General features: G+C 47.0%; 1 protein-coding gene across 2 annotated transcripts in view; it reads left to right on the forward strand.

Moving 5' to 3' along the window:
• The window catches only part of LOC103542424 (zinc finger protein 407-like), a 184,898-nt gene extending 170,958 nt beyond the window's left edge, over positions 1–13,940 (forward strand). The window contains exons 5-6 of one of the 2 annotated variants that reach the window (XR_011543442.1): positions 11,507–13,425; positions 13,666–13,940. Coding sequence is in view for 1 of the 2 variants with exons in the window: in XM_070631727.1 (XP_070487828.1) it covers positions 11,507–12,837 (1,331 nt within the window). In the remaining variant the exon portion in view is untranslated. Of the gene's footprint in view, positions 1–11,506 lie in introns of both variants that reach the window. The other variant, XM_070631727.1, reaches the window with a different exon arrangement.
• Positions 13,941–17,555: the final 3,615 nt, after the last annotated feature.

A 17,555-nucleotide genomic window follows, 5' to 3' on the forward strand; every position in this document is an offset into this window, starting at 1 on the left:
ATGAATAGTGACGGAGATCTTATTCAAGGTTCTAGGGAAGAGTGAAGAACTGACACAGAGTGTAAACTCTGAACCTTGGAGGTTTGAAAGCTGTTACAATTCCTTAAATATCCCGCCCCTTAAAAACTTTAACAGCTATTAAAGAAATAACAAGTGTTATACAAGCCTTGGGTCTCTAGACTTTTATTCCAGCTGTATGGTGCTAGTTCGGGTCTCTTATCAGGTAAGGCCCCTGGAGAAGCTTCTGTTCAAGGCGCTCCTGGTGAACTCCCTAGAGAGCAGAGACCATCCTCTCTTACTTGATCGCCACACTGCCAGCCTGTCTATCATAGATTCACACTTAGTGAAGATCTTGGGATGAGGACTGGGATGACGAGCAGGATGGAGGGGGGAAGTAGACTGTGGACACACTGTGCTTGCATGTGTGCGTGGGTGCATGTGAGTGCATGTGTGTGTACAGATGTATGTGTGCACGTGCATATGTAGGTTTTAAGAAAACATAATTTGACATTTGACTAAGCACATAATTTTTTTTTAATTTCAGAAAGTAATAACCTATTATGTGACGCTATGTAATTAAATTATCAAGTGCTGTTAATGGTATAGGAGTCGTGCATTCATTCTTGCTCAGCTTTGCCTCCTTGAAGATCAAGACAAGGCCTTTGTTGATCCACAGCAAAGCTAGTGAAGAAGGGGAGGAAGGCGCCACCCCTCTTCTTTGTCGCCAAGCCCAGGGAGCCTGCCTTTTGCTCCTTCTGTATCTGTTGAAGCTCCACCAGTGGCAGATGTGTCGCTGTATTTTATGTGATTCTGGGAAATTCTGGGGCAAGAAGTGACCCACTAAAACACATTCTAAGTTCTTTCCTAAACTTTGTTGAAGGTTATTTCAAGTGGGCAATGGCAGGGTGTCCGTGTGAACACCAGCATTACTTGCTTCATGTCATCGTGTTTCTCATGGGAGCTCCTGAGTTTTGATTACACGTGGTGGTTTGAATTTCCAACTTGTTCGAGGCACCGTTCCCCATACCAAACATCTTCTGGGGTTCCTGCATCTTCTGTTCCCTGCCACTATAGATAGGACTTTGCTCTTGTTTTCTTGCGTGTCTGTCACGTCGAGTGATTCCTACATATGGGTGTGAGTTGCTCCAAGACAGCATCAGGAGCTCATGCTGGTTGGTTTGTGGCCTGCCCGTCTGACAGCAACATCGAATTTTTTTAAACAGTGTTTTAGTGGAAAGGCAAAATAGTGCTGTCCATTTAACAAAGTTCCTTAGCAAACTAATAATAATTTGAGAGAGATCATTTTCAAGTTCATATCCTGATGCAGCCCAGTGGAATGACGTGTGATGTTCTGTCCCCCGACTGTACTCTCACCTCACTAGACATGGTACGTTTTTAAAACATGCACCATGGAAATTTGCTTGAGGACTTTATCGGTGGCGTGCATCACTGTGCAGACACAACAGCAAGAAATGTCGCCTCTAGACACACAGACACCTTTAAAGTCAGCAGCATGTCCCACTACGGGTACTGCCTGTCCTGCTGCCCGAGCCCATGTCCACTTGGGTGTCGTAGTGTGCTTGCCCAGGGATGCCCTCTGAACGTTCCCTGCCCCTCAGAGAAGCCAGCCAGGTGTGTGGAGGCGAGAAACTGTGGCTATTCACCCACTCTGCCGCATTAACAGCTTTCAATTGCTGGCATTCTACTCAGTGTTTTAATTTGTAAGTTTGTTTTTATTCATTCCACTCATTTCAAAGCAAGGGTTCAAGCCTCAAATTTGTCTTTTGTTTGATATTTTTAAATCAGTTTTAACCTTTATTATCCCAGGCGTATAGAAATTCTGCAATTTTAACATGGGAGTTTAACGGGCATTTAGGAAGATGTTCAAAATAAAGACTGAAGTATTCACTGGTTAGAAAGAAAGTATGTTATTGTTTTCCACCTTGACCCTGGCCTGGCAGCATCTACCCCACCTCTTGGCCCTCCGCCTCCTCGGGTCTGTCCTCACGTGCAGAGAGGGCTGGGGGCCAGGCCCAACCGTCCATCAAGGCCAATGCCCAGACGCACTCCCCGAGTCAGCCTGGGTAGATGGAGGAAGGATCGATACCCACTGCTTGCTCTTACTTTCACAGAGTGTTCTGAGTTGCCTCAGTTTACTCTGCTTGTGCCAGAAGTCCCTATGAGGGTGGTGTTCAGTTCCTCATTGCTGGAGCTTCCTCAGCATTTGTGGGCTACCCCCAGGAGACAGTGCCTTCCAGCACCATCCAGATGTCTGTTCCCAGACTCAAGGATGGTTGCCATCTTTGGATCTCATCCTTGTGAAGAGGTCAGGCCTTTCTGCCACCCATAAGACACTCAGGCTACCCTCACACGCGCTGCCAGCTTAATGGGAATATAGCAGTGATGTGCCCAGAACAGATGATTCATTTTCATATGTGGAGAAGAAATTCACATTGTTTTAAGTGTACACCAGCAGCTGCTGTCATTCAGCTCGGAGCAGATGTTAGACCTCCAAAAGCTTTGCCGATAATTAAAATACTAACAGTGAGCGTTTTACCCCAGCTGCAGGTTCTGTTTACTGTAAATTTGATTTTAATGGTGCCTCTGTGCTGTTACGGAGGAGGGTTTGCTTTTTACCTTCGTACAAAAGTGTCTACAATGAAGACAAATGTCTGTTTCCTCTCATTTCCTCGGGAAAGAGATGAAGACACTATAACATACAGGAAATCTGAACATACCTACAAAAATGAATGTGATCTCTTTATAGGGTTTGCCAGAAAAACAAAAGGAGACAAGTTTAATCTGCCCGTTAGCCTTTAAAGTCAGCCTTGTTGGAGGAGTGCCTGCTAATGACGTTGGCTGGGCTGCTTATTTGCATAATTTTACCCTTTAAAATGTGTATAATGTGTACAACTTTTGAAAAATAGGCCTTGTCTCCCAATATTGTGTTATCTGTATTGGGAGCTCTGTAAGAATGTCAGAGGACACTTAGGAAAAGGTCGTTGGGCTTCCTAATTTTCTGATTCTATAGCACAAAACAGAATGTCAGTGCTAGTTTGAGTTGAGGTTTTAAAGTCCAGCAGAGACGGCCTTACAGTAAGCAGACTGGGCCGCCGTGTATCTGGACTCTCTGACCTTCAAGAAGACTCCTGGACGCTGCTGGCCTGAAATTTCACGACTTGTTCAAGCCCCTAAATCCCCCGAATGCAAGAGTGTGGGGTTGCCTCCATCTTGCCTTCTGCCAGCTGTGACGAGTAATCCTGATGCGCAGGAGCAGGGTGAGGGCTGGGTCCCTGGGGCCACGCGCTCCCAGGGAGGTACACATCCTGGAAGGCAGGAGAGAAAGTGCCCAAGACAGACTCCCCCTCCCAATGGCCAAGACCTCGACACCCAAAAATGGGTACGAAATGCCAAACACGTAGCCTCCCTTCCCCCTGCTTGCTCTGTTCCAGGCAGAATTAAGACACTTGAGCACTTTCGGCTAGTAAATCAGCTGGCTGTTTTTAAGAAGTGCTCTTCATGGGTAAATGACAAGAGCAGAGCACTTTACAATCTAACTTTAAAGTCCCTTTTCATCACCCTCGTGAAGCATGATGACACTATTTCTGTCACATGAGTCAAATTTCCAAAGTTCTATGGTTGTCACATTGTGATCTATCGACAGGCTGGCTCCCTGCAGGCCCGTGTAGCAGCAGAGAAACAGTTAACCACACCCTGCCCTTCACGTCCCTCCCAGAAAGGCCTGTTCAGATAACCTTAAAGGACTATTCTTATCTTCCTGTGTGAGATTTGTGTGCATGGCTCCCATTACTGTTAGAGCTTCATGCATGAAAATGATAATATATACCTAAGGGCCTGATATAATACAAAATTTCTTAGGGTTTGTGACTTTAAAGGTAAAATATTGTCTTTTATTCTTTGTCACTCTTCAGTGCCCATGGAAATATCTAGGCCCACGGAGACTATTCGTGGTGAAGTTAGAAACCTGGCTGATCATGTATTTCCAACTTGAGATAAAATTTATTCTTAGTTTTTTCTGAATATCTTAGAATTTCTTTCAGGGGTCTTATATGATTATCTTCGATCATTACCGGTCCTAAATATAGTACTCATGATAATTGAGAAAAAAGAACTAAGACTTTTGTTGCCTAAATTTGTATCCTGGCTTGATGTAAGTATTCCTTCAGTAAAAATTGCACAGTGTATCTTATGAAATCATGTATTTGGAGTGATGTGAAACAGTCTCTTGAAATGATGTGGACTTCAGTTAATTTTTCACAGAAAAATAATTTTCCTCATCTCTTCTTATAAAACAATGGCCTTCCTGAAATTGAGGCTGGAGCGATGACTTGCACCGTAACTCTTGTATACATACTTTTATATGTTTATTTGTGGCATAAAGCTGATATTTACCAAAATTATTTTGGTAACTTTAATTATATGCTGTCGCATATATAACACATCCTTAGGCCAGCTTATAGCAGGTTAGGGTTCAGAATGAGCAAAACACGATTGTGCTCTGAAATAAGTCTCACTAGCATAGCTATCGTATTTAACAAGCATGCCAAATACTAAAAATAATTTTAATATTGTATCTCCAATAACCTAAATATTTCTAATTTGTGTATGAATTTTATTAACAATGACCAGAATGCATTTGTAACTCTTGAAAATAATAAATGTAGGGTACTAACCATCCTTGGTTCTCTCCAAAAAATGAAAAATGATGGCAAAATTGTCATTTCGGCATGGGGATGAGCCCCAGAGGCACTGTAACCCCTGCGGTTATAGACCAGATCGGAACTCTTACCCCGCTTGATTGGGCTTTTCCTCCAGGAGCCGGAGGCAGTGCAGAGCGGCTGTGTGGGGTGCGCTCCCTAATTTGTGCTGTGTTAATATGGAGGGCACTTGCTTCTCCAAAACCGGACTTCAGTAGAAGCTCTCTTAGGGACATCCTGCAGTAACACTGGTAGTTATTATTGTCCCCAAATGAATACATTATAGAGCAATTATTGATATCGATTTGACTGGCTATACTATTGGTGACTGCTGTTGTAAGAATAATTTATTCCCTTCTTTGAAATTTCTAAAAGCTTATATTTCATTGAATTTTAATTTGTCATTTTTCCTGCTTTCACTTGAAAAACTTATAAGCTTTTGTGACATTAAAATATGGCTCTAATTTATTAGCATAATCTGTTAATATTGTTTCATTTTAATAGACATTAAGTATGATTTCTTAACATTCTTGTTAAAATTACATCTTAAAATTGAAGTCGAGAAAAATTATATGTGGCTTAAGAATCACAGTGTCATGTATGCCCCAAATTTTTATGCAAAAAGTATTACTTTTTCAATCGCATCATGTTCCAGGTACTTTAATTATAATGATGAACCAACCTAGCATTTTCAAGCTTAGTGCCCTCCCAAAATATAAAACTTAAAACACCCACAGTATCTGAGATGTAACGTAGCAATGTATAAACATGTAACACTGTTTCAGGAGAAGCTTAGAAATTTAAAATAAATGCTGGCTGGTAGCAGCCAAGTGGCTTACACAGGATATTAGCACAGGCTTCCCCATCGCATTAGGCATTTCACCCCACACAAGTCTTTCTAATGCCATCTTTATCTGCTACGCGATGCATGAAATCTACTTTCAGTTTTAGAACTGCTAGAGACCTTTGACCCGTTTAGTGGAGACACAATGTGACCTTTCTATTGTCATTGGCTTTCATTCTCCTGAAAATTCTATGAATTTTTATTACAAGGTTTTTTTAAACCAAGCTGAGGCTCCAACAAATTACTTGACGCAGATGAGATGAAGTTGTTGGAGTGGTGGTGGGTAAGTTTTACAGCCAGCGTGTGTGCGCCGAGGAGCCCGAGCCTGTGTCCTGCAATGTCATACGCCAGTAACTGCTGAGCCTACTATTGGATAAATACATCATTTTATGGAACATTGATTGTTCTATAAACCCAATGGAGTATTATGCTCTATGATCAAACCATTTAGATTGTGTGTAGAGCACAGAAAATGCCATATTCAGGATGGTACTAAAAGTGCCATTTGTGTATTTTATGGATGTCATTACAGGGGAAACTTCTCTCTGTAGGCCCTGTTTACTGCAAAATTTTTTAGTCTGTAGTGACATTTTTCATTCACAACGTATGCCTTCAAGAGAGGGGGCCCTTGTTTTATTTGTTTCATTCGAGTTTACTGCACAAATTCTGTACATTTTAATTAAATGTAAGCTTAACAAAAGCATAAGGTATTTATTCTGTGGGAAAAAATGATGACAGTAACACCAGAATCACACACATACCAAAAGGAGGTAGTCAGGTCCTCAACCCCATCTCCAGCTTCCCAGAAGCACAGCAGACAGCCGTGCGGAGCCGTTAGCCCGGGGTGGGGGTACGAGTCTCTGCAGCTTCACCCCTCCCCTGCAGCCTGGCGGGGTGTGTGCTTTCCAACTCTGGATGTGTTCTCTTCAAAAACGACACACAGGAAGGCACTGAGCTTCATAATGATCTTCTGGAGAAGTGAGCCTCAGTAGAAATCATTTCCCTGAAAACAAATCCTCAACCCAAAAAAACCCTTCTGATTCCAGCCAAGTTGTAGACTTCCGATGCCTTTAGCCCTGAGAAGGGAGGACATCTCTGTACTCATGAAAGCAAATGATCAGTGGGTTGGGATTTCATAAACGGGCGCTGGGCTGCATTTTAACTTCATTTGCACCTTCTCCACAAAGCTATTTATTGTCCTCTTGGAAACAGATCCAAAAAGCACTGATTTAGATATGCTCTTTGATTAGCTGCTGTCGTTGCACTAAGATCCAACATTGTCTTTGAACAATATAACATGTAATACAAATATTCTGTTGGGCAGCCGTGCTCCATTGAGGATGCGTGTGATTTTGGAGCTGTAACGGTGACTGAGCAGTTCAGGAGAAGACCTGTACAAAGTTCCTGTTTAACAAATACCGTATGCATTTGGCCATTTGCATTGGTGAGCCTTACAGTTCATATTTACTAGGAAGATCTCAAAAATTGAAGTTGATGTACCCAGTAAATTCTTGGTCATAGCCCGGTTAGAATTTAAAGTTACAGTAGAGATTCACATTAGTTTAAATGACACTTGAACTTCTACACAGCTCAACATTAATTCATTATGGTCGGAATGGAAGAATCTTCAGTGGGTGAATCTTTTTCAATCTGATTGAGGCTGTTACATTTTATAGGTGCTATTTTTCAAAGCAGTACTGACAGCACTCGAAGTTATTAAATTGCTGAATCAAAAGATGGACCTGCACTCGCATTTATGAACTGTGATGGAATAGCTGGGCTTGCGCTGAGCAGAGGGTACGATGTTGGTGTTGTTAAGCTTCATCACACCACGTAGTGACAGCAATATTTACCCATGTAGTTTACTTTAATGATCTGGAAGTGGCTTAACCCACCTCCAGATTCAAATACACTCAGTAAGTAGTTCAGAATAGCATAATTATCAATGCTGCAAGGGATTCAGAGGGTAGTCCTCCAGCCCGTCACAGACTAAAGGGAATTGCTTGGACTCGAGCGCATAGGGCTTCTTTCAGAGCTGACCGAAGAACAGGATTTTTGTTCTCTCCCAACCACGGTAGTTTCTCCTGTTTTTAATGTAAAGGCACCATGTCCTCTTCTGTAATTAATTGGGGGTGAGGAGAGGGTGATTTGAAGGCTTCTTTCTTTATTTTTGTATCTATGTTTCTTTTTTCTTTTTTTCCCCAAACTCTAAATTAAACTGAAAATGACCTTGAAATTAGAGAATGGACAGAAACAAACAAATCAAGTCTAGGGTGTAATGAGGGGAGGAGAATGTTACAAACACGGTGGAAAGGAAGAGGGAGGAGAGTAATTGCAGGCATACCAGAGGAGGACCTTGGCAAGTACAGTACACAAAGGTCTCTGGGTCCTAGTGGTTGGCGAGCTGCCCAGGAATGGCAACACCCGCCCAGCTTAAATTCAGGTGTGCGTGGAGGTGTGAACATCAGTCTGTGGAGTCTCGCCTTCATCAGGCCTTCTGAGCCCAGTTCTGACCTCTTCGAAGAGAAAGAATGCAGGGAGGATTAAAGTTCAGAAGAAACCATGAGATTAGGTTGAAGCATGTAGACAGCGATTCAGCCCTTTCTTACTAGGATCTGTGTGGTTTAACCTGATCTCATGCTTACCTTCTGAACTTTAATCCTCCTGAGGGTGTGTTTTCCTTCTGTAAGGCAGGAGAAGGGCGAAGGGGGAGGACGGGAAGAAGCTCTCTTCAGCAGCCATAGCCCTGGGAAGGTCAGTTTAAATGCCCTAGATTAATTCCCTGAAAACTCTCCATGTGCTCACATAACCTTTGGGAAGTCTGCAGAGCCCTGCGGGTAGCTGTCCTACGACATCTCCTGCCAAGCGTCCCGCAGTAGGTGTTCAGGAAGTGCTTGCTAATGGAGGCCTGTCGAGGTGCTGGCTGGGAGCCTGCTTTAGTGGTCCCCAGTTGTTCTCAGTAAACAGGAGGGAAGACAGGTACATTATCGCTAGGTAATTCCCTAAGCCAGAATCATCGACATTTTGGACCCGCCTCTGGGAAGGTTAATTGACCTTTAAGGTGTGATGGTTTATGTCTGCCTGGTTGGTGGGGGCATGGTAGGCAAGGTTCACCCACGGCTATCTGCCCAGCCCAAGCAGCATTCCCTGGTCATAATATTCAGAAGGCACTGAATGTGTAAACAGAAGGTTCTTCTACTGGAGATCGTCCTGGTTGACCCCACAGGTCTTTTCTTGACCTAAGAGTTTATGATTCCATAATCTTTCTAAGATTCACGCTATAGAGAGTTCTCTGAGAAAGAATAAATGTTAACTGGTCCTAATCTTTGTTTAAAAAAATAGACTACTTATACATTTTACTTTCTCTCTGGAAATCAGAGCCTCAGAGGCTGAAAGAACTTGCTGTACAGAAGATCGATCCTGCAGCCTCGGTCTGCAGTGAGCTCTGCTCCAGTTAGTGCCACACACTCTCCAGCAAGTGCCACTCGTGAGGCTCTCCTGCTCCCTTACCCCTTCCAAGTGGAGGCTCTCTCTGGCCTCAAAAGTTAAGGAGGGTGCAATAGTGTGACTTCCTGTGATTCCAGCTGTTGGACAAGTGAATGCAGGACATCACAACTTCACAGCATTGTATGTGAAATAGGCCAGAGTTTGCCTTTCTATAACTTACCGTGATTCCAAATCCAGGACCATCGCCTACAGTCTGGGTATGAGTCTGGACGTGTCCTCCTGGTAAATATGATCCAACAGCTTCTGTGGATCCTGCATGGGATACTGTGCCCACTGGAGGGTGGGCCCTGTCTGGGGTCTGTGCTTAGAGCAGACTGTATTGAAAGAAAGGCCTTCTGACAGAACAGCACCAACATGGTAAGCAAAATCGTGGTCTTATTTTTAAGGGATACTAGCAATAAATAATCAAACAATTCTTAGTCCTTTTCTTTCCTTTGGTAAGAATAAAGTATGCATTTTTAAAAAATGACCTATATTAAAGAGAATAAAGTGAAATATCTCAAAAATGTGGTTGCCATTGAAATATGGAAATGCTTACTATAGTTATGTATAGATCATTCTCTTACTTAGGAGGGAAGGAGGCAATAAGAAAACTGATAGAAAATTTGAGATTTAAAGAAGAAAACAGGAACTCTGTTTAACAAAGAGTCAGTCTCTTTTTTATGAAAATAAAGATTGTGATTTTCAGTCATATTTTACTGTCAGGTTGTTAAACACACGCACTGGCCTGTGTTGCAGGTGACGCTGGGGGAGGTGGGTGTGTGCACTCGCCCTGTGCCCCTGGCCAGGCCCCGCCTCGCCCCGCCTCCCGTCCTGCCCGCCCCTGCGCTCAGGCTCTCTGGCCTCCTCCCCTCCCATCCTGGGTTCTGCCTTCAGAGCCTTCTCTGAGTAGCGCGAGGACAGCTCAAGTCTCTGGCCCCTGGTGCGTGTAAGATGGGCTGGGAACTCTGTCCTGTAGCAGCCGCGGGCCTTTCAGGATTCCTCTGCCTTCCTGGGCCGTGTCCAGAGTACAGACTGCAGGCTGTGAGGGACAGTTGCCTTCAGATGGGACCTGGGACCAGTGGGTGGACAGCTTGGCAAGCAGCCTGCAGTGGCTCTGGAGGGTCCCACCCTTCCCGCCCCCCAGCACTTCACTGCCCACTCCTGTCCCTGCTCCTCCTCCTTTCCCGGCTCTTCTTGTCTCTTTACTTTCACACGTGCCCATGTCCCATGGGCTTATCTCAGTATTTTCTGAAACAATCACAGTGCTTTCACTAAGAGGAATTTGGGGCTAGCATTTACAAAATAAATGTTGTACCCACTGTTACAGTTGTAAGATAGATGCGTTCGTTTTACCTTCCTGCCTAAACACATGCCAGGCCCTTCTCTCCGCAGCCTTTGCCTGGATGCCTGAGTGCCGGTGATGGAGTCTGAGCCAAGGCGCTAATCCCCTGACGGCAGGGTGCCCCCACCCCTTGCCCCATGCCGCGGTGCCCCAGCCTCCTCCCCTCTGCTGGGGCTCCTGCTGCGTCTGCCGCAAGCCCTTCCCCTCCCAGCCCAGGGTGATTGCTTGGGTGGTCCTGTCCCTCGGGCAGGCTGGGAAAGTTGTTGCTTTGATTCATCTTTCCTGAATATTCTTTCCTGCAGCCTGAATGTGTTTACCTCTCTGCTGTGGTACTTGTCACCTTACATAATCTTTAAGTCACTCAACAAACACATCTTTGTTGAATGTTTGCTGCGTGCCAGACACTTGACATATATCCACAACGCAGAATAAGACCGTGCGCTCTCAGAGCTGCCCCTCAGCTCTGACCTGTTATGCTTCCCTCCTGAGTCCCCAAGCGGCCAAGACCCTGCATCCAGACTCTGTGCCAGGGCCTGGCACACAGTGACCGATGGGGGACTACACCTGGCAGGCAAGCTGCCTTTTCACCTAAGTCTGGAGCCTGACACGCAGTAGATGCTCAATAAGTACCTGTTGCATTAAACTCTTGCAGCTCTTCTTATCGACGGCATAGCTTTAAATTTAACATGCAAGGCTTTCATTCTCTTGGTTGAGTAAACAAAGCTACCCTCTGTAATATTTGGACATTGAAAAAAGTTTCGTTTGAGCCGGAAGATGCTACTGACTATTTACTTACCTTCACTGCCACCAGTGGCTGACTGTCTTGTTAGAAATGACAGTCATGGGGGGGGTTGACCGTATTCCTCCCTGGGAACTGCAAGAGCAAACAGTGGCTGATAGAGTTGTACTGGACAAACCAGGAGTAGGGAAACGTGCCCGCTAGCGTCACAGCGTCTTCGCCCTTGCACCAGTAGCACACCTGCCAGAGCCCCGGCGCCGGGAGTGCTTCCCCTTCTGAGTGGGGTTCACAGTAATGTTTCTGTTGAAAAATGGTCGTACTTTTAAGCCTGAAAGTCATATTTCTAGGCTCTAACTGGTCCCTGTCTCCCATAGGCATTGTTTCCAAGTCCTACGAATGCCGTCTGAAGGGCCAAGGCGCCACCTTCGTGGAGACGGACAGCCCCTTCACCGCGGCCGCGCTGGCGGAGGAGTCCCCCGTCAAAGAGCGGCCCCTCCGGGGTGGGCGGCGGCCGGCGGCGCCCGAGCAGGTGCAGCAGGTCATCATCATCCAGGGCTACGACGGGGACTTCGCCCTCGACGCCTCCGTGGAGGAGACAGCCGCGGCCACGCTGCAGACGCTGGCGCTGGCCGGACAGGTGGCCAGGGTGGTGCACATCACGGAAGACGGGCAGGTCATTGCCGCGAGTCAGAGCGGGGCACACGTGGGCGGGGTGGCGCCCGGGACGGTCCTGCCAGAGCAGTTGGCCGACGGGGCCACCCAGGTGGTGGTCGTGGGGGGCTCAATGGAAGGCCACGGTGTGGACGAACCCCTGAGCCCAGGTGGTGCCATGATACAGCAGGTGACCAAGCAGGAGATCTTAGATCTCGCAGAGGCCAGCGTCCCCCCGCCAGACGCGGCCTCTGCCCTGGATGCCCTGCTGTGTGCAGTCACTGAGTTGGGAGGGGCAGAAGGTAGGGCTGGGCCCGAAGAGAAAGTCAGATCTGGCCACAAGGACGTGCTGGTCCAGCTGCCCAGTCAGGAGGTGTCCCATGCTGCCGCCCCACCCGAAGCTCCGGAGATCCACATGTTCCAGGACATTCAGGAGAGCCCCACTGCCATGGAGCCCGTGGAGGTGCTGACCCAGGTGGTGCGTCCCTCGGCCGTCATCGCCTCGCAGGAGCGGGCCCAGGTGGCCTTCAAGAAGGTGGTGCAGGGGGTACTCCAGTTTGCTGTCTGTGACTCGGCCGCAGCTGGCCAGCTCATGAAGGAAGGCGTCACACAGGTCATTGTGAATGAAGAGGGCACCGTCCACATGCTGGCCAGAGAAGGCTCTCAGATCATCATGCAGGAGGCCGAGGCCCACGGCCAGCACGTGGATCTGGCTGAATCGGACGGGGAGATCTCACAGATCATCGTGACTGAGGAGCTAGTCCAGGCTATGGTCCAGGAGTCCAGCAGCAACTTTCCTGAGGGTGCGACTCATTATATTGTGACAGAACTGCCCCCGGGGGTGCAAGATGAGACGGGCATGTACTCCCACACTGTGATAGAGACGGCAGACTCTCAGGAGATCCTGCAGGCCGGGGCTGCGCTCAGCGCGGAGGCCATGGTCCCTAATGGAACCGAACAGTTGACGAGTATGGTCATTTACACCCAAGATGGCTCCCCAGCAGCGACAGTAATTCAGAGCCAAAGAGAGAGTAACGAACTCCAAGAAGCCTAAAGCATGGGTCTTTACGCTTGGCACAGGCGGAGGTGGAAAGACCCAGCTCGCATGGGTACAGCGTTCCCTGAACGTTTGCAAAGCCTTCGAGGCAGTGACGTCATGCTCCAGAGGAGAGCCGCACCTCGAGGCCAGGCCCACAGCCACTGCTGGGAGCGCACACGAGGCACCGTGGCCAGTGGGCCAGGGGACCGCTGCTGAGCATGGCCAAGAAGGCCCAGGCGGCCGGGCCTCCAGAGGGAGAGCCTGTGCAGACCACATCTGTGTACTGTTCGGTTCTTTTGTTAACCGCATCTTCCCTCCGTTCTGTCCACTGTGCTGGGGAGAAGCTAAGTGTTTTCCTGGGTTTTTCCCCCTACAACTGTTTTCCCATTTCCCTTAGCAAAAGATTTGTGCCCTGGGGGAAGAGAAGGACAGGTGTCTTGTGGCTTGAGACATGTCTGCTCTTACAGGCCCCGTGTCGCCGTTTCAACATTGTATTATATGTTTGGTTAAAAATGCAGCTACAAGTATTCCACAGTGTCCCCAGACCAAAGGAAGCCTGTTCGTTCATTTCCTGTATCGTTTCCCTCTCTGCAGAGATTGTAGGTATGTTCATTGCTCTGGTTGCATTCTGCTTAAAGAAACCTCCTTCACCCTATGGTTAAGAAAAGCCTTGACGTTTATATTCAGTTAGAATGTACCTTGATTAAGACCGCCTGATGCTTCCAATTTTGACTTAGTTTCGTACAATAAAGTCTATATATAAAATGTGCACTCTGGAAAATACTGTTCATATCAATATTTTGCTTTTTATAATGAATGTTCGTATTGGTATCATTTTTGCAGGGTTTATTTGTGGCTTCTGTCGGTGTGAAAGAGCTGACATTAAACATTAATAATGGAGCTGCGCCTGCAGCGCTGGCGCTGCCCGGCCTCGCGTGTGTCCAGCTGTGGGCTCGCTGCAGCTGCGGAATGCAAGGTCATGTTCCAACGACTCGTTTCCGATGCGATTGCTCTTCTTCCTTCTCCAAACTTGTAAAATAATCCCCTCCCCAAATGCAAAGGTGGTTTTTGTTCTGTTTCTTTTTTCTTTGAAATAAAATTATAACATTAAAAGACAATGATGGCATTGTATTTATAGCAGCCGGCCCATGGGCATCTGTAGAGCCTGAAGAGAACTAGTGCTCCTGCCTGACCGGGGTGCTCCCCCTCTGCCCACGTGAGTGTGTGTCCTGGTTTCCCACAGACGTCTGCAGCCTGGTGCTGTTTTCTGAATGTTTGGCACATGGCCCAGGCAGATTCTGGTGACAATAACATATTCCACCGTGGTTAGTATCAAAAAATTCTGAAGAACAGACAGACAGAAAAGGAAGAGAAAATGGTACCTTTTGGGTTTAAATAGAAGTACTGTTCACAGTCCTTCCAGAGAGGACCGCATGGAGGTGAGGCTGCCAGAGAAGGTGAGCCGGCCGCCCTGCTCCTCGCCTCATCCTCATTGCTCTGAGTCCTAGGGCCACCTCCCTTGATACAGCTGACCCTCCAAAAAAATAGAACGTACAACCTGAAGTTTGACACTGAGATTCGTAATTAGCTGAGTATGACTTGCTCGTGTTTCTTAAAAATGGCAGAGTAATTCATTTCTTCCTAAACACTGTCTTCAGCAAACAGTGACAGGATTAACTCCCGTTTGTCATCAGGATAAAGGTGACCTTTACAAAGTGAAGCCCCCTCCGAGCTTCTCATACACATTTTTAAAAAAGGAGGGGGATGTTTTTCCGTGGAAATATCTCTCCTTGTTCGTTCCCCCGCTGGCTGTAGCCCGCGGTCCTCGGCTCGGATGCTAATTCCTGGCTGTGCTTAGTCCTGTCTGGCTAACCTTTCTGCTGCAGCCCAGGGTGTTGACACTGACGTGCTGCAGTTTACCGTTTGTGATTTATTTAGGATAAATATGTCTCAGGTGGCATTTAATCCTTCATAAAACCAGTGTAGCCTGCAGTGTCAGACCAGCAATCACATGTATGCACAATGAAAAGAGCAGCCCTTTGCATAAAAACATTGTACAGAAGGTGTTTTGAGGCTCAGAAGGATTGCAAAGGACCCACTAAGCTATTGTATCCTGTAATTACCCAGGGAGTTAGGTTAATGTTACCTCTCTTTTCTCTCTCATTACGTAACTATCGGGATGTGAGGGAGTTGAAGAAGCACACACACAAACGTGTGCCTCAGAATAATGAGGCGTGGCCGGTTTTGTGATCAGGGCACATTCCTGCAGCATGGATTCGCTGTACAGAAGGCACGCGCAAGCTCACAGCTTCCTTGAGGTTTTCGCCAGAGAATACAATAGAACTTGAAAGAAGTAAAAAATAAAGCAAACGAAATATGTACTTGAGACTGTAATCCAGAAAGACCACCTCAGTATTAAGGTACAGCCAGTTAAATGATTGAGGCTCCAGGAATCTGGCATGATGCAAGGAGGACCGGACTGCCCAAGTCAGCATGTGGAAAGAGTTTAGATTTCCACTTCCGTCGCAGAAGCTGGGTGTGCTCACCATGCATGGTGGAGAGTTACCGAGAGCAGTTTCCATACAAAGGAAGTTTTGGCCCCGTAACGTCACTTCCGTGGAACATGGTGACTCAAGCCGGCATCCCACTGGGATGCTGGAGCCTCGCTGAGCAGTTGGAGCGGAGGAGGGACGATGCCCAAACATCTCCCACCAAACCACGAAACACGGCAAACCAGCGTCATTAGACAGGTACGAGGAACATCCTTTTGCTACTTGGTTTGCTTTGAAGAACCAAGACAATGTGCTAAGATTGTGTCAGTGTGGCGCCAGAAGTTGCACTATCATTTATCAGCTCAATCCAGAAATGTGGACCCAAAGTCCTAGGAGACAGATGGTGAGGAGTCTCAGTGGACTTTTGTTCAATCAACTAATACATCACGGTGGAAACCCCACGGCGGCCCAGGCCTGGCCACACTCGTGCCAAACTCCACAGCTCCGACCCCCCACTCCCTCTAAGTAAGAGCCCCACTGCCCAGCAGCGCAGCATCCAGGAAATTCTGCAACCACTTTCAACATTTGTATTTCTCATCCTATGAAACCTTTTGTTTTCCTGAATATAGAGATAAAATAATGGCATAAGGAAAGAACTGAAGAACCAGCTTAGCACTGTGACCCAGAGTTGGTTCTAGGAAGAGAATTAGGGAACAAGAAAGTCATTCATTCAGCAAACTAAAAAAAGAGCTGTGAGTTTCTCCTTATTTTACCGTTTAATATTAGCCCATTATTTCAGAGCACACAGCTCACTTAGGCAGCCTCCTCCTGCTCCATCTTGTTGAAGAATACAATTCGTTTTCTACTCCTCCAGGGTGATATCATTTTACATGAAGAAGAAAGTTAGCTCAGATGGCAGTTATGCGTTTCGGAAGCACCTTCTAATCAGGGACTGGTGATTCATTGTTAGCTTCAGCGGGCGATCCATCTGACATGTAAGGGGAAAAATTAGCAGCTGTCACTGCATGATGAGTTAATTTCCTGATAGGCCTGACACTGAAAAGCCATTTGGAGACATGGCAATGGCTGACGAGAAAACCTGGCGCTGCTTTATAATTGGAGATGAAGAAAGGGCAGAGAAACAGGCCCGGGAGGGGCCTGCGCATCTCCGGGGGTGTGCTGGTGTCTGCGCGTGCTGGCATGGCACGTGGCCATGCCTGCCCTCACAGGCGCGTCCCCGTGTCCATGGGGGACACCCGCCCCCACCCTGTGCCTGTGGAGTGCATGCATGCACCTTCGAGGTTGGAGAGTGACACAGGTGCCTGACATTTTCACGGAAAGGCGAGGGCACGATGTTCTCCTTTTGATAGTCCCCTTGGCAATTTTCATAATTGGAGCTCAGGCTTTCAATCGTGGGATAATGTTTTATCACCATAAAAAAGTAACCCCATGAAATAAATATTGTGGAAGCTCACAAGGAGGAAGCGAAGGTGATGGAAGAAGTGTTTTCCTGCAGAACGAGGAGGACGTGGGCGGCCCAGGTGGTTCGGTGAGTGAATGAGGCGTCTGACCTCCCGCAAATTCTGCTCTGGAATCACTATTCCTCAGGGGGACCCATTTTCAGCCCAACAGGTTGCAAAAAAACACTTTTTTTAATATCCAGAAGATGGAAATTAGAAAGAGAAAACTTGAAGTATAAAACGGACTTGTAAGTTTTAGCAGGAGGGGCTCGTGTGGTCTCCTTCGGGGGGTGGTGCTGGATGAAGACTTCACGTGTAGGATTCTAGACTCGGGACCAGAGGTGCTGACGCCGGCGCTCTTCTTGGTGTTTACCTAAGTGAAGACTGAACAGCATTGAGAGCGCCGAGGCCAGAGTCCCACAGTCACCGCTGCCTGTCTGGGAGGCTGGGTCTGTGGAATCCATGCGCAGAGCCTTCCTGCGGAGTCTTCACCTTGAGAAATGAGCATGAGGTGAGGAACCCCGTCCTTTCGCACGCAGCCCAGGACAGGATTCTGGTTTCTCCTCTCTCAGATGGACGCAAAGGTGTAACGTCACCAACTTGCCCAGGAGCTGGCCTGGCCGAGAGAAGGGAACAGAATCACCTGTGCGAGCACATGGTCACAAAGACCTGCTACCAGAATTAAACAAATCCACTCTAAATCTCTCAAAGAATCATCTACTTACTCATGGCCTTGCATTGTCAATACCTTTTAATAAATTCTTTTAAAATGACCTAATTT

The sequence above is a fragment of the Equus przewalskii genome, chromosome 8, assembly GCF_037783145.1.
Source record: "Equus przewalskii isolate Varuska chromosome 8, EquPr2, whole genome shotgun sequence".
Lineage (NCBI taxonomy): Eukaryota > Metazoa > Chordata > Mammalia > Perissodactyla > Equidae > Equus > Equus przewalskii.